The sequence below is a fragment of the Azolla caroliniana genome, unplaced genomic scaffold (assembly GCF_043228905.1).
Source record: "Azolla caroliniana isolate FFs.n. ecotype wild unplaced genomic scaffold, voAzoCaro1.0.p SCAF_193, whole genome shotgun sequence".
Taxonomy (NCBI): Eukaryota; Viridiplantae; Streptophyta; class Polypodiopsida; order Salviniales; family Salviniaceae; genus Azolla; species Azolla caroliniana.
Genome location: NW_028230628.1, coordinates 18,311 through 41,148, shown reverse-complemented (window position 1 = coordinate 41,148; position 22,838 = coordinate 18,311). Strand labels below are relative to the sequence as shown.

Here is a 22,838-nt window from a genome sequence, read left to right as displayed (position 1 = left end):
TCTTTTGATTATTAATGAACATACACAAGTTTACGTCTATCTTCTCAATTTAGAACATTATAAAACATCCACATATCATATCGTCGTTATTTGGTGTTCTATATAGCATTCTCATGTTCGACAATTCGATACATACGATGAACTAGCAACTAAGTGATTGTGGCTTTGGATCAAGATTTTGAAGATGAGTTCATACATATTGCGGACTACGTGCGGTATGATCTCGTACTTGTATAAATATTTTGTCTATAAAGTCATACATAATGTGGATGGCATGTTATGTGATCATATACTCATAACAAGATCACATATTGTGTGATCCCTACTTCTCTAGTGTCAAGGTTGACATGAACATGATTACAAAGATGATGAAACAAGTGCAAATAAGAATGAAATGGTTATGAGTAAATCAGTGAGAAAGCCTCATTTAAAATCTTGCTTGATTGTCTCACTACTTGTTTGTGTTTGACAACTTTGTACGTTACTTACTTTGACACATTTATTACGAATATTTTGGACACGAGGCAAATTTTAAAATGCATGTGCATGTTTGAATCTTGAAAAAAAAACATACAAGGTTTTCCAAAAGGATATTTATATCGATGCCATATCCTTTTATATATTATACAATGAAATCTTCTTGTAAACCCTTCGTCTTTAGTATAGCATCAAACGAACCTCTATTAGTTTGAGCAATATCTTTACACAATCAAAGTTAAAAGTGGTTTATTAGTTAAAATTGTCTATTAAAGCTATTCATGTAAAGGCTGAATAATAGTGAAGCCACCCAACATGAGTAGAGTGTGCATGAAATATTTAAAACTATACATTAGTTACATAGGCTAATTATTTGTATCAATGGTAGACATAATCACTTACAAATACGAGACAAGTTTTGTGAAGTCCACACTATTACAAGCACTTACTAATAGAAGAATATTTATTAGGAACACTCATATTATTGAGTACTACAATTCACAACATGTTATTTTGCGTGATTTTACAAAAAGAATTATGTTAAGGAAATAGTTATATTCCTTGATTTTAACAACCCTATGAAGTTTACCATTTTCTATCAAGAATATTGGTCATAGGCCAAATATTGATTGAAACCATTGACATATATAATTTGTGGAAAGTACTCTTTATTAGGTGACAATGGCTTGCGCCCAATGTGCTTGTATTTTGGAAGGAACCCTTTAGGGTTTCCAACTTGTGTAAGAGCTCTCATGTAAAAAATGAACTATGCCCTGACTTCATGGCCACCTTTTGATACTTGTTCTCTCCCTTTTCCATAAACTAAGAACTACTTCCCTCCATGTAGCTTTTCCACATTAATTAATTGCGACATACATGTTTTTTATTTAGTTATTTAATTAATACAATTCATAAGTTTTTAATCTTATAGTTATCTATTTAACTAAGAAAAAAATATCCTTAATAATATAGTGATTAGTTGTGTATTAATTTTAGTTTGGCTTAAAACACCCTCAACACTTGGATTGTTCCATGAAGTGGAGAGGAAAGTGTTTCGATCCAATCAAGTATAACATGGCGTTTGTAATTAGGGAGTGACACTCCCAATCCCTCCATCATTAGCCCATTGTAAAGCTTGTAATGATATGAAGCATACTAATGAAAGCTAGAGCTTGTTAATCATTTCTTAACCTTTCACTCTTCTTTGATTATACGAAAACATAGTAAAGTATGTTCATGATTAAGTGGTAAAATCTAGTTTTGTGTAAGTGATTAAGTTATGGAGTAAGATTAAGGTTTTGTACCTTGAGGGTGATTGACACTCACTCTCACATATAAAAGGGTTGATGATGACATGTTCCCACCCATTGACCTCAAGGTGGTCCTCGAGAAGAACACATGAGTAACACTAGCTTTCAATACAAACATTAAAAGACTCTACATATTTAGTATTCTTGTGAAGGCTTAAAACCACCGCTCGAAGCTAATGGTGGGCTTTTCGTAAGCCCCCACGACTATGTATAAGTTAGGGAGGTGAGGAATAACTAGCACCAACCTTAATTGTTGAGTCAATTTTTTGTTTTCTTTGTTTTCGTTGCATTTTACGTTTGTAAATCATGATTAACAACAAATCCTAGGGGACAAATCTCATGTCCTTCCATCGTTGCACTCAACCTAAGGAAATGGAGAAACCCTTATTAAGGAAATTTTGCCATTTGAATCAAGAACCATGAAGACATTGGCACCAAGAATGTACATAAAGCTCAAGAGGATGATAGAAAAAGCGTGGGATAGAGTAAATCTTACAAAAAATGCTTGTAGTGAAATGGTCACCCTGCTATGAAAAGAGCCCAACCTCATTGTAAATAGGTATAAAAGCATGTTGGTGTGGGGCCCAAAGCATATTCTCATGAGGAGACTAGACTCATTTTGTTGTTATATGTACAAGATTTTGGTGGTAATCGCCGAGATGGTTGATGTGGACTTATTGAAGATATTTTATGTTTTTGATAAGGATGAGTGATGATGGTGTGGGGCCGAAGCATATGATCATGAGGAGATGAGGAAACTAGACTCATTTTGTTGTTGTATGTACAAGAATTTGGTGGTAACAAGCGAGATGGTTGATGTGGAAAGATGAAGCATACTTCTTCAGTTTTTTATAAGGATGAGTGTTGCTTGCTCAAAGATGGGTAATTGGGACAAAGGTCAAAAATTACATTTGGAGATTGCTAAAGATGGGTATGAAAGAGATCAATTTCTTGGTAATGCTTTGATAGACATGTACGCAAAATGTGGCTTGCTTACGCTATCATGGGATGTATTTGAGGGTCTACCAAGTCAACATGTGATACCATGGAATACCCTTATTAGTGGATATGCTAAATATGGGCCAACTGAAGAAGCCCTATGTTTGTTAGTTGTTAGAACATATGGAAATGATGGGATTCCCTCTTGATGCAGTGACCTATATAAGTGTCCTAAATGCTCGTAGGAACAAAGTAGACATTCTCAAGGGACAATACTTGCATACAAAGGCTGAGAAGAATGCGGTGATTGGAGATGCTTTGATTGACATGTATGTGGAATGTAGTGTATGGTTGGAAATGTCCTTGCATATGTCTACCTATTGAAAGCATGTGTCGTTGCTACGACATAGTTAAGAGGCTAGAATTCCCATTTTGAAATTTGCAAAAAGGGGTTAGAAACTGATCCATATTGAAGAAGTGCCTAAGATTAAATGCTTTGGGAAGATGGAGCTAGAAGGAATCTCCCAAGATGCCCTCACATTTGTATATGGTTTGAAAGTTTGTCGGAACATAGAAAGTTTATGCAAGGGCCAAGAAATGCACAAAATGCCGAAAATTACACATGGAGATTGCAGAAGAGGGTTATGATTCAAATTTTTTAGTAGCTAGTGCTCTAGTGGATATGTATGCTAAACTTGGGTTGATGTCAAAGGCACGATATATTTTTGATTCATTGCCAAATCGAGATCTACTCTTGTGGAACACGCTACTTTTAGGATATGACAAGTTTGGGCCAGATAACAAAGTGTTACATTGTTTTATACTGATTTAGTTAGATGGTTTATTTCCTAATGTTATCACATTGGCATGTATAGTGAGACCTTGTGGCAATTTGAAGTCAATTAGTATTGGACAAAAGATACATATCCAAATCTTATTGCCATTATATGATAATGATATGTTTATTGCTAGTATGTTGGTTGATATGTATGCCAAATGCGAGTATCTTCTAGATGCATGTATGGTTTTTGATAAGTCTAAACATGATGGCATCTCATGGAACGCACTAATTATTGGATTCTTATATTGTGGATATAGCTCACATGTAGGAAACTATATAGAAAAAATGTATTTAAAAAATATGTATGTGGACTGTGGCATATATGTTGCAGTCTTAAAAGCATGTAGTAGCATTTATGCTCTCTATGAAGGTAAAAATACATACTGAAATCCTTCTGAAAGGATATGAAAAATATCTTTTTGTTGGAAGCAGTTTGGTCGACTTATATGAAAAATGTGGTGCAACCCATGAAGCATGGATTATCTTCAAGGGTCTCTCTACACACGGGATGATGTGTTATGAAATGTTCTACTTTCTGGATATGTTGATAATGGATTTGGTCAAGAAGCATTAATGAACCTTTGTTTTCATCTCGAAAGAATGTGGAAGCTCTCACTGAACCAGCCATCAACTTTTGTATTGCTAATGATTTTATAATACCAAGGTGTATCTTTTGTTTGAAAAAAGGAAGAAGAAAAAAGCATGTGGAAGCTCAAGAGCTGTAGATAGGCTACATCAAACACACATGGAAATCTTTGAGAAGGGATTTGAGAGAGAGATCCTCGTCAACAACACGCTTGTAGATACACGCTTATATTGTTTTGAGATCTTCTCATGTGTATATGTTTCTAAGTGATAATATTCTATTAAGAGAGAGAGAGAGAGAGAGAGAGAGAGAGTTGATGCATGAGAGAGAGTGTGTGTGTGTGCGCGAGTTAGATTATGTTTGTGAAGCTAGAGCCTCGAGGGTGATTGACAACCACTCCAAGGTAAACATTGGTCTGAATCCTTATTCTCAATTATATCAACATGGAGGTAAAACTTTATCTGTTCATAAACATGTTTTGGTGTTTGCACGAAAACTACATAACCTACACATATGTTCTCCGTTAGACCACCACATTGGCATGAATGTCCATTATTGCATCAGTGCACTACACAATTTCACAACTGTTGTAAGGCATTCATATCACATAGCCCTAAGAACTATTGGAAGGCACCACTAGGAGAGTTGCCCAGAAACCATACATGCAACACCTATGTCACCTCCTAGAGCTCCACAAAGTATTCCTCCTAATATCCTACCACCAATTGACCATCTACTTCCTCATGACGCATTGTACACGACTTAGTTGTTTGGTTCTAATACATGGTTGTGCAAGACTTAGTTGTACATAACACATTGTGCCCTAGTTGTAGTCATGACCACTTGGTACTTGATTATCTAGAAAAAAATAAAAGCACCACACAACACATTCTCAACTAAAAACAAGGTGATTTTATTTACTGAAGTATTATCTTACACTTGTGATATGTTCTCCATCTCGACAATTCTCAAGCAAGGTTGATTTGGTTAGTTTTACTTTAGCCACTTACAATGGTTCTCTAATTACTTGAATATCATGTGCAAGGAGGTATAAGTATGGTCCATATCTCAACTATTTCCTTCTTAGCATATTTGCCCCCAATACTGCCCTGCTCGTATTATCCATTTCACTTCCAACTTCAATTGGATGACTTGCTCTCATAGAGTTACTATCTCATGGGCCAACATTGCTTGCTTTCTTTGATAACCAATGTGACAATTTGGCATCATATGGAGTGTCTAGTCCTCAAAGGTATACGTGAAACTTTTGGTAGGGTCATTGACCCATGCCGTCGATGCATTTTAGTACAATTAGAATTTCGGATATAAACTTCCAAGCGAGTCAAGTTCCATGCAATTGCCCATTTTTTGTCCTTAACTCAAATGCCAAGTTTTCAAAGAATTGATGTTGATCCTTGGCAGATTTTTTTGTAACCTTTTCCTCCATAGGATGATGAAGGGGTGATGATGAGACGGGACAATAACGAGAGAAAATATGTAGGATTGGACTCAAACAAATATAGTTGTAAATGTGATTAAAAAGAAGTGCTTGGTTGAGTCCATTAATTTTCCTCTTCCATTATGTGTTAGGCTCTCATTTGGACATTGTTGGCTCATTTGTTGATGAGGTTCAACCAATCCCTAAAGGATTGTTTCTCTCCATTGTTAGATGGTCCCTTCACATACTTCAAGTCACACTTTTCTTCGATTTTGATGCACAACACGGTTATCATCGTTGTTGATGACGGTGGCACAACTAAACCGCCAAAAACATGGTCGAATTCCTTAGTCATCTTTAAGTTTGTTGTGGAGATCATAGTACAATGGAGGTGATGCATTGAATGCAACTTCACCATTAAATCCCATGTCTTTAAGTTAAGAGTACTTCTATGTCCTTGCATTCATGGGAGCTCGTACATGTGCATGGTTAACCTTTGTTTCAAAAGTATCAATTCAATTTCTAGTATTTGGCATTTTAACTAGCTAATTAGTTGTAATTTTATTCTAGTCAAATTCCTCTACATGTTGTACTTCCATCATTGTACACCTTGGTGTGATAGATAACCCCTATATAACAATGTGTCTTACATGTTGATGAAGATTGGGCATCTAGCTAGCCGAAAATGTATATGTGCACTTCCTTTGACGAATGTTATGGTCACAATATTGCATTCACCATTCAAGTAAGAAATATATTGCTTTCCCGAGAGAAGTTATTTCTGTTATTTCAAGAAGAAGGGTTGTAGAAAGGGATCATGTATAAATGGGATCATAGATTGACATATTCGCATTCGTGGGGTTCCCATTCGAATGCAAACGAATACGAATACGAATGGGTAGTCAAGTATTCGTTTAACCCACCCCCCTCCCCAAAAAAAAAAAAAACTTTTGTTTTTAAAATTTCCTAAGATAAAAAAAAAAGAACTTAACAATAAATAAGGATAATAAAAGAGTGACTTTGGGGACTTGACACTACTAAAATTTTATAATAAATGTATAGTCGTTTTATTTTTAATAAATAAAATAAATAAAATAAAGGCTCATTAATTTCTCACTTTTTATTTCCTCAAAATTTATGGATATTTTTATCTTGACATTAAAAATGGTACTTCAAACTAATCATATCTTCAAAGTTCATACTAATCATATTTGTATAATAAATATAAAAATATTAGTTTTAAAAAAATTAATTAATTAAAATAAGTTTCATAAACTCTCTTGACACTATAATCTATTAATGAATAATTGTTTTTTTTTGGTGAAATACATTTATTTAAATAAATAAATAATTTTTTATATTTATTTTACAAAACGAATGGTTTTTTAATATTCTTGGGGCCATTTTGTATTCTCGAATATTGAGAATATTGCGCATGGAGAATATCACGAATATCACGCATGTGTCAATCTATGAATGGGATATGGTGAAAGGTTGAAATTTGGCAAATAAGAGCTTTAAGGGAAACATGAAATTAATAAAAACAACAATTATCAAGTTTATTGTTAACGCATTTTTGAGCTAGAAGGGGAGTAGAACAAAGCTAGATATAGAGGGCTGCCTCTAAAAGTATTAAGAAACTGACACTCATGAGTGTAGAATGATGAATTACCATTGAAACATTTGCTTCGTATTGTGATGTGAGGTGTGTGTAGTAAAAACACATGCACTTGGTTTTTCTTCTAGTAACACGGCTCTTTAGTGTTGGCATGTGTTCAAGTGTGATGATGCGACGTTGAGATGCTCTTCCAGACCGCAGTTTGCGAACAAAGCATGATCATCGCTATCTTAGTGACTTTCCTGGCCCGTCATTGGATGAGATGCTTCATAGATTGCACATTGTTAGTATGTATGTACGTACGTACGTAGAGTTAGCATGTGGGGAAGATACATACAAAGAAGTGGACGAAAAGTCGGTGGTGGCGGGCGTGGCCAAGGGACTTGGGGCTATTCCGTGTTCTCGTCTCGTGGAACCAGAAGAGAGTTACTAGATGGAGAGAACACGCGACTTCACGGGCTGAGATACTCGGCACTATTATTCTTGTTCTCGTTCCGTGGAACCAGAAGAGAGTTGCTAGATAGAGCGCACATGTCTTCGTGGCCGAGGGAACCCAGAACTATTCTTGTTCTCGTCCCGTGGAACCAGAAGAGAGTTGCTAGATTGAGGAGCACACACACGTCTTCCTTGCCTTAGTAACAAGTTACAACAACAAGTACGTTAAAAACGAAGAAGAAGAAGAAGAAAAAGAAAGAAAAAGTTTTGAAGAAAACAGAGAGAGAAAGAAAATCGAGAAATTATTATTATCTGTGTTGTTTATTTTTACTTTCTACCATAGCTTTGGCGCACGATAGCACGTTTTTCTGCAGAAGACGAAGGGAAGAAGAAGAAGAAGAAGAAGAAGAACTCTCTCTCTCCCTACCCGCTACTGCCTTCTCTTTAGGGTTTTCTGTAGCCGAAGAAAGAGATACGGAGAAGATCGCTCGCCATGCTCCCATCCCGATCGCACCTCACCTTCTCTTCCCTTCATCTTCTCCTTCTCCTTCTCCTTCTCCTCCTCCACTTTTTGGACGGTGTTTCTGCGGGAGAATACGACCACAGGGTAAGTTGAGGTTTCTTCTACTTCTGCCTGTAAATTTAGCTTGTTTATTTTTTCTCATCTCTCTGTCGCGCTACTCGAACTCCTCCCTTGGAAGATTGAGACTTCGATTGTCTTATTCATGAGGTAAAACCCGCTGGATTTCTGCTTCACTGTAACATTTGATCATTCTTATTGGAAGAATGCTGCTTAGATTCTGATTCCTGAACAAGATCTGATTAGGAGAAGACTCTCTTTAACTGAACTTCAGATCTTGCGAAAATTCTTCGTTCTTACGACAGATTTAACCAAATGGAGAGCTTAATATCAGAAACTTTGAGCTCCCGTGAACAAAAATATTTTAAATCATTCTCAGGGAAGTATTCTCTTTCCCTGACCTTCAGATCTTGCAAAAGTGTCCTTTCTCACGACAGATTTAACTCAACATAGAGCTTATTCTTAGAATCGTTGAGTTTCTGCGAGCAAGACTATTTTGCAAGATCTAAATCTTTTCTAAGATCAGGGAAAGATTCTCTTTTACTGAGCTTCAGATCTTGCAGATGTAATGCAGACACAGTTTTTCTGAAGTCGTCAACTTCTGTACTGAGCTTTTATGCGCAAGAGTTTTGAAAGAGTCTAAATCTTTGGTCAAGGAACAAATTTTCTTTGTTCAGAGACAGAGTCTCTTCCACTGAGCTTCATATCTTGTGGATATAACGTAGGCATAGTTTTGCCAAAGCTCTCACTAATTTTCAGATCTTGTTGTTGTAATGTAGACAGTTTTTTAGAAGGCCTCAACTTTTGGATTGACCTCCTATGAGCGATAGTCCTGAAAGAGTCAAAATCTTTGCTCAAGAAACAATTTTATTTTGATCAGTGAATGATTCTATTCCACTGAGCTTCATATCTTGTGGATAAAATATAGGCATAGTTTTTCAGAAGCATTCAGATATGCGTTGAGATCTTATGAGCAAATGTTTTTAAAGATTAAGAAACAAATTTTCTTTGATGACTGAGCTTCAGATCTTGCCGAACTTTTGCATTTGTGACAGGTGTAACTGTAGGCAGAGCTTATTAACAGAAATGTTAGGCTCCTATAGACAATAGTGTTTTTAAATTGTCAAAACCGGAAAAAAGATGGAGTCTCTGTCAATGAGCATAAGATCTTGCAGAATTTTCATTCTTATGAGAGCTATAGTGTAGGAAGAGGCCCCACTTCACAAAATTAAGATGATTGCTAGCCATAGTTTTGGTCTCCTATATGTGTACATTTTTACATGTTTATCAGAAGTTTTGAGCTTGTGTGTTGAGATGTTGTGAGCATGATTTCCAAACATGCCTGAATCATTGCTCAAGAAGAATGTCAAGTACCTCAGTCTCAGTTCTGTAGTGGCAGAGAGCCCCAAATAATATCTGATAGAATATGTGGAATGACATTTGTGCATAGATCATTGTACGAATTTATGCCATTTCGTGGACTAGAAATGGAAACATGTTCATGGTGAATCCCTTGATGTGGATCTTCAAACTAAGATCTGTATATACAATGTATTTGGCATTTATGTATAGAGCATTGTACACATGCTATTTCGTGGACTAAACGTGGAATATTTTCTTAATGAATCCCTTGATCTGTATCTCCAAACCTGTACCTGGATAGTATCTGAATTTTATGATAATTGAATTGTCTGGATGACAATGCATGATACTAAACCTGGAGTTTCTTGTCGAATCTTGTGTATGTGCATTGATTGAGCCAGGTACCTTTAAACAGATGTCTGAATTGAAAGGATAATAGCTGCGATTTATTATTTGAATGCCATCTCATGGATTATAAATGGAAGAGGGTCTTGTGAGCCCCTTACGATGCTTGGATGGAGTAAAAATGGAAGACAATCTATCTTAAATCCCCTCCTTTATATATGCTAAGTTTTTGAAAAGAAGATGGATGTCAAGGTCCAGATTTGCAGTCTCCTAGATGTGTATACATTTTACATATTTAACATGTAAGTGCATTTAAAGAATTGTTGAATGTAATGTTACACAATCAGCGTGATTGACTAAATTAATCTCACTCTGGAGCACTAGGATTGATGTTCCCTTCACTTCATGAATGCAACATAGATAACTAGATGTCTACTTTGTAAATTAATCGGGAGTTCCTTGGATGGATAATTACTTATGTGCTAGAACACACTGAATTCTCATTGTAAGTAATGTAAGTAACAAGTTGAATCTCTTCTTCCAGTATACAGATCAAGAGCGTGTGGCACTGTGGGTTAATAAGGTTGGGCCATACTACAATCCTCAAGAGACTTACAATTACTATAGTTTACCATTCTGCTCATCAGGAAATGAGAATCCTGTTCATAAGTGGGGTGGACTAGGTGAGGTCTTGGAAGGAAATGAGCTCATTGACAGTCAAATCGACATAAAATTCAAACGTGAGATCCGTTCTTTAGATTTTTAAATTTAATTTCTGTCAAAGAGAATGTATTTCATCCGGCTAATGTTAACACTGTGCATGGATTATAGGGGATGTTGAAAGGGTTACAATATGTAAGCTTGAACCGGATAATGGAAATGTTCAAGCATTTAAGGATGCCATCGAAAATACTTACTGGTTTGAATTTTTTATGGGTATGAAATTGAACAAATGCCTGCCATTCTTTCAATTATATTTGTTTTCAATTGAAAGCTACTTATTATATCTTTTGGTGAATGATCTTCTGCAATGATGCCTGTTTCTGCAGATGATCTGCCTCTGTGGGGTATGTACATATAGTATGTCAACTATATATTTCTCTGTTTTCTAAAATTAATATTAGAACAATACTTATGGATGGGTGCTTGATTTTACAGGATTTGTTGGTGAATATCATCCTGGAAAGAATGACGATTCAAAGCATCTTCTTTATACTCATAAGAATTTTGTTATCAAATACAACAACAACCAGGTATTGTAAATGATGTTAAAGATGATATAGGTGTTCATGAGGCATGTAAATGAGGTGGATTGCCTGTATCAAAACAGATCATTCAAGTCAATCTTACACAAGACAGTCCAGTACGATTGGTTCCTGGGAAATCCCTGGAATTCACCTATTCAGTAACTTGGTTGGAGACAGACATATCATTTGCTAGGCGGTTTGATGCATACTTGGATTATCCTTTCTTTGAGCACCAGGTATGATTACGCATACTCCTAGTCATTTGTGATTTTGGTTTTTGGTGGATTTTATATAACCTCTCTCTACAGGTGGAATCATTGAAACTGCTGTATTTACTAAACTCCAGCAGAAAAATGGCTGTGCATACATACATCAACTGCACTATAGATTTGACCATATAAAATAATACTTTTTACATTAGGCGTTGCTTTCTTCTGTGTTATTTCATTTAGATGGACTTCCAATATATATGCATGTGAACAGTTTGGTTCCTTTCTACTTTTCTACTTTTTTATCTGGAGTCCAAAGACTGTAAATTCACATGAATTTGTTTCTTTCTGAGTTTTTGAAGCAACTCTTTATCTCATCAATCTTTTGCAGATTGCTGCAAAATGTAATAGCTAAGTTACTTATAGGATTTCTAGTGCTTCCCACAACCATGACAGAGTTCTTGTTTGTGGCAAGATAGTTTGAATGGTTCTATCATGAATTCTAGCTGCCCCAGTTCTCATAACTTTGTTTAGGCATTTCTTCCTAGTCACTCCTATTTTGATTGCCTGACCTTGAAATTAAGAAACAGCTGTTTTCTTATGGAGACTTGTAAGTGCTAAACTACATCTCTGTTGGCAGGAGCTATCATGCATGGTTGCAAATGACATTGGGAGAATTATGTTTTCTATTTTATAAAGTTTTCCTTGCCACCTACAGCCAATAAGATATTACAGGCCATTGAGTGTCCAGTCTTAGCTAGGTTTAATGATGGATGACGTTCTGTATTTCTATGGAAGTTGTTTGCGTCTTCTCCATATGTGCTCTTCCTTTTCAATTCCTTTTGTCTTTTAGCTATTATGTTTTTTTGTGATATTTTATTTGTGCATACCATTTTTTTGCTTTGCCTTCATTCATTAACCAACTTTATTATGCTTTTCAGATTCATTGGTTCTCAATATTCAACTCCTTTATGATGGTCATATTTCTAACTGGTTTGGTATCAATGATCCTGATGAGGACTTTACGCAATGATTATGCTAAGTATGCTAGAGAAGAAGATGATCTGGATTCACTGGTAATGATCTTTTGTAGAACATTGTTTTTGCTGTAAATAGCAATCACATGCCTACAGGTTTAATTGTTACTTTTTTTTAAACTAGGAAAGAGATGTCAATGAAGAATCTGGCTGGAAGCTTGTGCATGGTGATGTTTTCAGGTCACCTCGACATCTAGTCCTACTGTCAGCTCTGATCGGAACAGGTGCTCAACTCACAGCACTCATTTTTGTGGTTATCTTGCTGGCAATAGTCGGGATGCTTTATGTTGGGTATGTTCTATAAATCCTGATATTTACTTCAACCAACTTAATACTATTGCTAATTGAGATTTATTAATGTTGACAAAAGAAAAGAAGTATTGTAAAGAGGTATGAATAAGGTTATCAGTCTGAACTTTGAATTTGGAAACTCCTGTTCATAAATTTTTGTAAGGCCAGCTGATTTAAGTGGTATACAACGGCCCCAATTTTTTTATTAAGAATTCTCATAACCAAGGGTAATAAAGCCTGTGAAATCCATGCATGAGTCTTACTCTCCAAAGAAGTAAAGTGTCACGAGTCTTAGTACACAGCCCCAACCCTCCATGCCATGTATTCATATGTTTCCGACATTCCAAAGACGTGCTTTAATATCATTTAGTTGTATTATGTGATAGTCCATTGCTCTTGAATTAGAATGTGATATATCCCTGATTGCCAGCAGACCCAGCATAAAGTAGTGTCAAGGCCGTGTTGTCTTTTGCCAGTTAGTTTTCTGATGATGCAAAGAAACAGTTAATAAACTTTAATACTGATAGTTCATAGCTGAAAGTGTTGGCTTTTTTCCATCCCAGGAGGGGAGCAATTGTCACAGCTTTTATTGTCTGCTATGCGTTTACATCCTTTATTGCTGGATATGTGAGCGGCAGTCTTTATTCAAAGAATGATGGTAAACAAATTTCTGTTAAAATTGCAGTTCTGCATATTCAACTAAGGTGATTTCTGCCATTGTTATCTAAGTTGCTTGATTCACACTTGACAGGGAAGTATTGGATTAAATCTATGCTTTTGACGGCATCATTTTTCCCATTCATGTGCTTTGGGATTGGTTTTGTGCTGAATTTCGTAGCTATCTATTACCACTCATTAGCAGCCATTCCATTTGGTACCATGGTATGCAGATTTCACTGTTTAATTTGTTGCATTGACCAACAGGATGGCTGGTTTATTAAGTTTGATTTTATTGTAGGTTGTGGTATTTGTTATATGGGCCTTCATCTCTTTCCCTTTAGCATTACTTGGTACCGTGATTGGTAGGAACTGGTCTGGTGCCCCAGACAACCCTTGTCGTGTAAAAACTATTCCTCGTCCAATTCCTGAAAAGAAGTGGTATCTGACACCATCTGTCATATCTCTGATGGGGGGATTATTGCCGTTTGGAAGCATATTTATCGAGATGTACTTTGTGTTCACATCCTTCTGGAACTACAAGGTAGCAGCAGTGTGCAAACCTTCACGTTTTTGTGGATTAATCATGTTTAACATTTTTTGCATGCATAAAGTTGATTATTATGTTTATGCTGCAGGTTTATTATGTTTATGGGTTCATGCTCTTGGTGTTTGTAATACTCACAATTGTCACCATTTGTGTTACTATCGTGGGAACATACTTTCTTCTTAATGCTGAGAACTATCACTGGCAATGGACATCCTTCTTGTCCGCGGCATCCACCTCTGTTTATGTTTACCTGTACGCCATCTACTATTACTACATGAAGACCAAGATGACAGGGTTCTTTCAGACGAGCTTTTATTTTGGCTACACACTCATGTTCTGCCTTGGCCTTGGAATTCTTTGTGGTGAGTGAAGTTTTTACTGGTAGCCATTAAACACGTTATTTCTCTGTTTCTTGATCATGTGGCTTTTGCTTGTCTATAGGTGCTGTTGGCTATTTGGGTTCTTCCATGTTTGTGAGGCGAATCTACAGGAATATAAAATGTGATTGACTGGGACTATCAATAGGCAAAATCTGTTGAAGTCTTGTTGTTATTATTCTACTTGGCAAGGGTCTTCACACCTACAGAGGATCGGCATCTGAAAGTTCTGTTTCAGAGGGGGTCGTGGGTTCATGAATGTTTCCTCTCATGAGAAATTGGTCAAACTATATTTTGAGCGATAAGAGCTAATGTATCTTATCATATCCTTGTAGTCTTGAGAAGTCCTGGATTTTAAACAGGCTGTGGATTAGTTTATTTATCCTCAGAAGTAGATATTTTTTTGATATGTATTCGATTTAACTCATTTCATAATGGGGACAGGAAATTTTCAAATGATGGATATGGATCCAGTCTCTTTATATACAACATTTATGTGCATCCGTTGCGAAAAAAGTGGTAATGCAAATGTAAAATTTTTAAAATGCATCTGGCCGCTCTTCATTCTTTATGTAATGCGAATGTTGCCCGTGCTTTAAAGCAGGAAGTTCACAGGCACATTTTAGAAGTTCGGTAAAATTAACAGCAAACTGAGTGTGGGTCTGGAAATTAGAGAATCTGGAAGATGTTAGTTTTCAGGTCTTGTTATGTTATCTCGGTATCTGTAGTGAGTAAACAAAACAGAGCAAAACCCCATTGGATAAAATGTGATTGTTGAAAATGAAATGGCTCTCTGCAAGTTTCTCACACTAACAAGTTAATTTACATCAGAGAAGCATAGAGAAGATATTACACTATAAGAAGTTAATTTACATCATGGTGCTAAGTGTTCCATTTGAGAAGCATAGAGAAGATATTAAACTATTCTATTGGAAATGTTTCTCATTCTTAAGCATTCAAATTTCTTGTATCCAAGTTAATTAAAGTTTAAAAGAATCAGTTATAGATGACATCAAGCTCATCAATCAGAAAGTTCCACAAACATAACATACAACCCATTGGAAAAGATGCAGATTCTCTTGGAGAAGTGTGCAATGTCCTACAGGGAGAGCATGCACGCACATTGCCAATCAAAAACCAACATTATTGATCAATTGCTTTTTATCAATAACACGTACTGGAATATAGACAAAGAAGATACCAAGGTGTACATGTATTGCATGGCATGTCCATGAAAAAGAATCTACAATGTGGCTCATATTTCAAATAATGGATGAACAGATTATTATTATGGCTCTCTGCCAAAATTGCCATAACTTGCAGATTTAATATAAAGATGGGTTTATTTCTACACCTACTTGTTATGTTCAAAGGAATCCTGCAATCGGTCTATCATTCTTCTTCTATCATCTCTGCATGAATATGCATCCATACATTCACACATGGGATCCTTCTACATGTATATATCCATTTAAACATGGATATAAATTCACTTAAGTGCAAAACCCCTCCCTTTGCATACATGAACACGTCCACATATTGAATGCACCCATGCAGCCACCCATCCATTGAAGTTCGTTTCACAACTCAAGATGAGAATTGCTCAGACAACTACCCTCCTAAGTGTGTGACAAAAACAATTTTATGCATACAAGCACGAATTCACCACAAGCACACATCCCTCATTGTATACATGAATTCATCCACAGAACCCCTAGGTTCCCTTCCCAAATCAAGATGAGGGCTGCCCAAACAACTTCCTAATCTGCTCTAGAGTGACAAAAAGCACCACAGTGTATGGACCCTGCCTCATGACGGTGGGGGTGAAGCCCTTATAAAGAGACATGAAACCCTCCAATTTCACGGTCTTAATAGCACAATCTAAAGCACCGCAAGTTATCGGTGAGCCTGGGCCACACTCGCTTTTCATATTCATGATTCGGGTCTTGATTACATCAATCGGGTTAGAAGCAGCTGAGGCAACCAAGCCAGCCAAGAAACTGGCAGCAATATGAACAGGCACTCCATCTTTCATCCCCGAGCTTCTTAACAACTGTTCTTTTGCCTCATCATAGGTGGTGAGCTGGGCTGCAGTAACAACCATGGCTCGTTGGATGGTGAGAGAGGACCCCCTCCACAGTGTGTGTATCCCCTCTTGCTTAACTATTGTGAAGAGGGCATCACCAACTCCTGCATAGTTCCGTCGGAGATGAAATGGGAGCCGGCCATCGGCTTGCATTCGAACTAATGCCACATCCGCAGGATTTCCTATGGCTGCACCAACACCGCCAGCTATAATTCCTGCCCCTATCTTCTTCATTAATTTCATAGTCTGTCCAGAATGGGGAAGAGGGTTGTTGGTGGAGGTCCGTGTGTAAGCGGTGAGGGTTTCATATATTCCTAAACGTGTAGAAGAGTAGAGGGTTTGGCGTAGAATGGTTGCTGAGACACCGGAGAAGAGGGCGGGGACACCTTCTGTGCGGATGATTCGGGTGGCCATAGAGAAAGGTCCGTGGGAGGAGTAAGGTGTAAAAGGAGAAGGGTGGAGAGGAGTACGAAGAGGCTGAGAAGGTTGTGGTTGTAGGGCAAAGGCTGAATGGGTGGCGGTGAAGGAGGGCTGATGTGATACTTGGAGTTGCATTCTGACCTTAATCAGATCCAGGGGGTGAGTGGCACAGCCGGCTGCAACCGACGCCATCCCGCCCTCCACAAAACCCTGTAAACCACCACCCATACTATCAGTCGCTTCTGCTTCTGCTTCTGCTTCTCTCTCTCTCGCTCTCTCTCTGCACTGCTCTGCCCTTGAGGAATGCTCTGTTCCTTTCTATGACTCTGTGTGTATATGTTATGGCATATGCTCTTCTTGTTCTGTAAAGAACGTGCCCTAGTTACATTGTAATATGAATATGTATAGTAAGTACATACATGGGAAGCTCCAACTCAAAAAGTTTAAAAAACTAGGCGACATTCTTTTCCTTTCTAAAGCAAATCATATATCTATAGACTTATATATATGTAAATTGTAATAATGTATGTATGTATGTATGAAATTTCTTTTCTTATAGCCAAGACATATGACATCATTACCATATTTTACCCTCCTACAACTAGAGGATATGGTTTGCTCCTTATTAGACCATCTCCCATAATCCTTCTTTCTTTCTTCTCATAATTGAAGTGCATGCCTTGGTGATGGGGAGTAAGGATGAGGTAACCTAGGTGATGATAACATTGCTACATAGTGCATTTCAATGAATTGTTGCTAGATGCCCACACGTAGTACAATGAGTACCATGTCTTGAATTGTCATGCATTATGCATTATCATGCACTTAGAAGCGCATAATAGATGAGTTAGATTGTGGAAATATCCAATACTTTGGATCCACATTTGACTTATTCCATTAATGAACCATGTCACATGACAACCATTAGGATGTCGTCAGAAAGATATGTTGTTTGATATGGGAGCTACATTGTGAGTGCACACTCGGAATCAAACTAAGGGAGAGATCTATACAATTAGCAAGGATGTGGTCTTTTCATCACCGATCTTGGATCTCAATGATAGGTGGCCATGTTGGGGAACAAACTTCTAAAGATGTTACATCTTAGTATGGTCTTTGCACTTAGTCAGTCAACAACAAGGTTCTCTAAATTGGTCCTTTCTCACTTGACAAGATTCCCCTACTAATTTGATCTTAGTGTCTAGACACATTTGTTCTAGCTGTCTAGAACAATCTCAAACATTGGTACCAACATACATGCTTATGGTCACTCACTCATTTAGTTGCTTGTAATCAGTTGGTTAGGCGTAAGAATGGCTACAACAAATGGAGGTTAGATGCCCATGATCAATGGCATCATGATCATTTGCATGTTACACAAGAAGCAACAATATTGTGGGTGCTTCGATTTGTTTACTTACTAGTTTCCTTACGTGTCAATGAACCCCTAATGTGATACATGCAATTTCTCTATGCCCTTTTTGCTCATTAGGTTGCTAGATGCATAGAGCAACTATTTGTGCTAAGACCATGTTTATGAAAGCAAATTCCAACTAAAACTTTAAAAAATCCTTGCACAACTATTCGTGCTGATACCATAGTTATGAAGCTGACTACTACATCTTCCACCAACACAAGGTATACCCCATTGTCCAAGTATGTTGAGAACGAGCTTGTTGTAAAAGGAAATTGGCGGGGCTGTGCATGCATCACATGTAAGAAAAGGAGAACTTGAAGCTTTAACTAGAGATAAAACCCTAGGATTTTCCTATTCAAACTTCTGGTTATGAAATCAAAGAGAGAAAGATGTCATTAATTCGTTATGTAGAATTCATGGAACTAACATGCTTGGTGATATGCCATGCCATTTCTTCCTTTTAGACCCATGCTTGTAATTTGCTTCAATTGGGTTGATTGTGTTGAACTCATCTTTAATACTATTCTTCTCTTTATCTGTACCCAGAGGATAACATGTTTGGTTAGTATAGTGAGTACTTACACTTATTCCTGCAATCAGCTTTATACAAAAACTTAATTGTGTTTGGTTAGTATAGTGAGTACTTAACACTTATTCCTGCAATCAGCTTTATACAAAAACTTAATTGACATTGCAATGCTCAACATGATGATATATTGCATATGACTTCATTCTTTGCCACTGACGCACTACTCTAGTTTATTGATAAGTATCAGAATATCAGAATTCATACCTCTCTGCAGCCCAGATAAGTATCAGAATACCAGAATAAATATCTCTCTGTATCTAGCCAAGCAAGCATGCTTTATATCCATGGATTTGGGAAGGAGACAGTATCTAGTCTTTATGTTCTGCTTCCCGGACCGGACGTCTTTCTAATGAAAATTTCCACATCCAAGTTTCCAGAGGTTATTTTCATGATTTCTTTTATCTACCTTTGTTATCAACTGTGATTTCATAAACTGTCATCCTCTAGTAGCCTTGGCAACCACAGAAAAAGTATGTAATATACCTAGTCTTGGATCAATGAAACATAAAATAAATTGGCTTCCAAATAATGCACATGCCTTCTGTGACAATAAGTAGACTTTACTCAACTATACAACAGTCTGACTCTCTTAACAGTTTGATATGATATATTGCATGACAGGCATTCCACAAATTGTATTTATATTATTCATGATCATGTAACTTTTATACATGTAACTCATTTTACAGCTATACAAATGGCTCCAAAAGCTTTTCCATTTCAGCTCCAAACCGGCCATTTCGATTGCCTTTTGTCTGAGAAATCCTATTACTTTGCCGTTTATATGGCCAACATGCATCCAGCCATCCTACAGAAGTAATCCCATCATCTATTCCATCCAAGAGCTCAAACTGTCTTGTCATAACTTCAATCTTCTTCCTTAATTCTAATGCACGGTCGTCCGCAATCTGAAGAGAACGTTCTGCAGCACTACGTGCAGCTATGGCAGTAGTTGCCATCTCCTCTTTTGACCGAAGCTTGCTCTTGGAATCTTCCAATGCATAGTTGAGCTGTCGTATTTGCTCCTTGAGGACAGCAGTCTGGTGAAGGTTTCATTACCATCATCAGCACACAGGAAGGATGTTCTGAAACTTAAAAATTAAGAAATCAAAGGGAACATAATTCTGCACAAAAAGGGCAAGAATCTGTACAAGGAATGTGAGAGAATCATAAGCATGCAAATAGAAGAGGATAATATACCCATTACATTATTCCACGTGTACAAGATTTCATCGCCTAATACGAATTATGTTCCTCTAAATTAAATTTCATTTATCCTGGTGCATGAACTTGCACTATGTGCTATCTATCTAGATGGCGTATTCTATGCACACTCTAGGTTATGCAACTTGAATCAATGGATAAAGTGAATCTCATCATGTCAGCAAATCAACATACACCATTTCCACATTTTGTCCATAATTATTAAAAATGAAATATATCCTTGAAATTTTACTATCTTTCTGCTGAACTTACTTGTTCTTGGCATTTCTCCAACTCCTCAAGCATATGGGCTCCAGACTCGGCTTCTTTTGTAGCAGCTTGCTTCCAAAGCAATATGTTTTCTTCTGCTGCTGCCAAGTCTCTCTTGAAACTATTAATCTTCAAAGCCACATAATTACAAAATGAAATTTAGTTTCTTGATTCAACCTTCAAGACAATAGTTTCTCAAGTTCTTAAAATCAAGCAATTCCATACAGTTTCTTCTACAAGGAGCCTTTCCTCTTCAAAGTCTTTAATTTTATCGCCCTTGACTGATAATTCTTTTACATGGCGTTCCAAAGTTATTCGTAACCATTCCACCTCACCCCTGTCCATTGTCAAATCCAAGGTTACTCGTAAATAGAAAGAATGGTTTGATAGAACATTATTTTGCTATCTAAGCAATAGAAAACCTGGAGACAGCTAATAAACGTTGGAGTTCAAAGATTTCTTGTCTCGACTTCTTTAAACTATCCTCTAATGCAGCTATCTGTTTAAACCAGACAAAAAAAGGCAATTAGAAATACTGAGACAGATTTCATAACAAAGTTTCTTATGATAAAACCATTGCATACCCTGCCAGATGTCTCTACTTTGAGCTCTTCATTGAGCGAGTTCTCGGTTCCTGAAATAGTCTCTTTTCTTGTATCCCTGTTCTTGGTTTTTGTATTTAAATTGTGGTTACTGTCCAAACTAAGCTTGGAAAATGCTTCCAGCATCTCTTGTTTCACTGCGATCGCACTTTCAAGGAAATTTGTGATTTCCTTCTTTTCCACTATAAGTCTGGATATAGTTCCTTCGGTATCCTCTAAAGCCTTTTTCCTCAACTCTAATTGTTCCTCCCAAGTTGCTGCTAGTTTAGAGAAAAGTTTCAGAATCTCATTCAATCTATCGATGGAATCACGAATGCACTCATCAGCCTCATCAACCGTAGAAGCTTCAGCGGTTGAATGGAAATGAACAGGGAAAAATACGTTTGCATAACTTGCTATCATCTCATGTATCTTTGAAATCAATTGTGACAACTCATGGCTAGATACTTTCACATTTTCTGCCTTTGATTCCACGAGCCTTAATGCATTTGCTAGCTTGAGGCTTTCATTTCCATCTTCAACAATCTTCTGTGATGCAATTCGTTCAATCTCCAAGATTTTTTCTTCTTTTTCTGCAATTAACTCTCGACATTTCTCAACTTCCAATGTCTTTTTTGATAGATTTCCTTCTAAAACCGCAATGGTGGACTCTAGTTCAGAAACCTTAAGATTAATCTGGTTATGTTGACGATCCATCTGCTCTGAGAAGGCATAGTTTTTTTTAACAGCGCTATCATATTGGCTGAGCAACTCGTTCACAATCTCTTCAGACCTTTTTGAGAAACCATAAGCAATGGCAGAAAGACCTGTGTAAGAAGAAGACCTGGGAAGTGTATTAGGAAACCTCTTAACACAAGAAACCCTAGTAGTAATGAGATCCGCTCCAGCAACAAGCAATTTCGTAGCAATTTCAATATCAGATCTAGAGTTATCTCTGCCATGAATCGCAATATCCTTATGCAAATAAGCCTCCTCTAATGATCCAAAAGCTTCGTTTCTCTGTCTGAGAGCCTCATCTCTCTCCTTAATTGCGTCATTCCTCTGCTGAAACGCCTCATCTCTCTGCTGAAATGCCTCATTCCTCCATCGTAAAGCTTCACCGAGTCTCTGCTCAAAGTCTTCCTTCGACGATTCAACCTCACATCTGAGCCTTACGGCGTCGTCTCTCTGACGAACGGCTTCGAGCGCGAAGGTCTTGAGGCGAGAGAAAGCAACCTGAAGGTCATACCTGGAGGCCTCGGCAGCTTTCCGCGCTTCTCGTTCTGCGGAAAGCTCCTGGAGAAGGGATAGAGGAGGATCGAAGGAGGAATGTACAGGGAGCGGATGATCGTCGGCATTTCCGTCTGCTTCTGCGTCGTCTCCTTCTGCTGCTGCTGCTGCTGCTGCTGCTGGAGCCATGGCGAGAAGATGGATCGCACGCAAACTCGTTCTGAGGGGATTCGAACCCGCGACCGATCGAAACGCAATTACATAGATAGATAGATAGATAGACGCAGGAGGGTTTTTGGTTTTTGAAAATTCGAGAAACTGCCCCTTGGGGGGGCGGGGAGGGGATTCTTACTCCACACAAACCATAGGCTTACTCCAAACTCTCAACAATGAGGGCCGTCTTCTAGGACAAATGCCGAAGAATGCTTGTCGACGAAGAGACACATTTGTGCTCTATCTCTTCATGGCTCCAAAACGCTTCATGTTTGTCAACGAGCGTGTGTAGCAGAAACCACACTACGACCAGCAAACCGAGAATCACTAACGATCGCATCAAACATGGCGTGTGATGGATGGACGAGGCACTGCAATCGTTTCTTCGTCTCGGTGCATGGATGGTTTCTTCATCGTAAGTGTATGGAATGTTGTGAACATTGTTGTGTATTGAGAAAGTGTGTCATGTAGGTTTTTCATCGTGTCTATGGTTGGATTCTTTGTATCACGTAAAGAACTCTTTTGCTGAT

The 22,838-nt window shown here is 37.5% G+C and overlaps 3 protein-coding genes across 3 annotated transcripts; 1 reads left to right on the top strand and 2 right to left on the bottom strand.

Moving 5' to 3' along the window:
• Positions 1 to 8,014: 8,014 nt before the first annotated feature.
• LOC147848875 (transmembrane 9 superfamily member 1-like) lies at positions 8,015 to 14,798 on the top strand. Its single transcript, XM_087338000.1, has 13 exons — positions 8,015 to 8,251; positions 10,476 to 10,671; positions 10,763 to 10,867; positions 10,981 to 10,998; positions 11,090 to 11,184; positions 11,262 to 11,414; positions 12,329 to 12,463; positions 12,549 to 12,715; positions 13,279 to 13,373; positions 13,467 to 13,597; positions 13,674 to 13,916; positions 14,011 to 14,284; positions 14,364 to 14,798. Exons 1-13 carry the CDS (start codon positions 8,138 to 8,140, stop codon positions 14,429 to 14,431), a joined length of 1,794 nt encoding a protein of 597 aa, XP_087194126.1. The 5' UTR covers positions 8,015 to 8,137; the 3' UTR covers positions 14,432 to 14,798.
• A 750-nt stretch (positions 14,799 to 15,548) lies between these two features.
• Positions 15,549 to 17,078, bottom strand: LOC147848874 (mitochondrial uncoupling protein 5-like). The gene is made up of 2 exons (XM_087337998.1): positions 16,057 to 17,078; positions 15,549 to 15,915 (listed from the first exon to the last, which is right to left on the bottom strand). Exons 1-2 carry the CDS (start codon positions 17,031 to 17,033, stop codon positions 15,903 to 15,905), a joined length of 990 nt encoding a protein of 329 aa, XP_087194124.1. The 5' UTR covers positions 17,034 to 17,078; the 3' UTR covers positions 15,549 to 15,902.
• A 2,357-nt stretch (positions 17,079 to 19,435) lies between these two features.
• LOC147848873 (uncharacterized) lies at positions 19,436 to 22,314 on the bottom strand. The gene is made up of 5 exons (XM_087338004.1): positions 20,869 to 22,314; positions 20,707 to 20,783; positions 20,510 to 20,621; positions 20,288 to 20,413; positions 19,436 to 19,851 (listed from the first exon to the last, which is right to left on the bottom strand). The coding sequence occupies exons 1-5, from the start codon at positions 22,282 to 22,284 to the stop codon at positions 19,501 to 19,503; spliced, it is 2,082 nt and encodes a 693-aa protein (XP_087194130.1). The 5' UTR covers positions 22,285 to 22,314; the 3' UTR covers positions 19,436 to 19,500.
• Between the last annotated feature and the right edge of the window lie 524 nt (positions 22,315 to 22,838).

Bases quoted from the DNA above. Each gene is read 5' to 3' on its own strand.
- LOC147848873 (XM_087338004.1), bottom strand. From the start codon at position 22,284: ATGGCTCCAGCAGCAGCAGCAGCAGCAGCAGCAGAAGGAGACGACGCA. The intron at 20,622-20,706 runs GTTTTCTATTGC...GACAATGGACAG, and splicing joins CGTTTATTAGCTGTCTCCAG to GGGTGAGGTGGAATGGTTAC. The intron at 19,852-20,287 runs GTAAGTTCAGCA...AACCTTCACCAG, and splicing joins TGGAGAAATGCCAAGAACAA to ACTGCTGTCCTCAAGGAGCA.
- LOC147848874 (XM_087337998.1), bottom strand. From the start codon at position 17,033: ATGGGTGGTGGTTTACAGGGTTTTGTGGAGGGCGGGATGGCGTCGGTT.
- LOC147848875 (XM_087338000.1), top strand. From the start codon at position 8,138: ATGCTCCCATCCCGATCGCACCTCACCTTCTCTTCCCTTCATCTTCTC. The intron at 12,464-12,548 runs GTAATGATCTTT...TTTTTAAACTAG, and splicing joins AAGATGATCTGGATTCACTG to GAAAGAGATGTCAATGAAGA. The intron at 13,917-14,010 runs GTAGCAGCAGTG...TTTATGCTGCAG, and splicing joins CATCCTTCTGGAACTACAAG to GTTTATTATGTTTATGGGTT.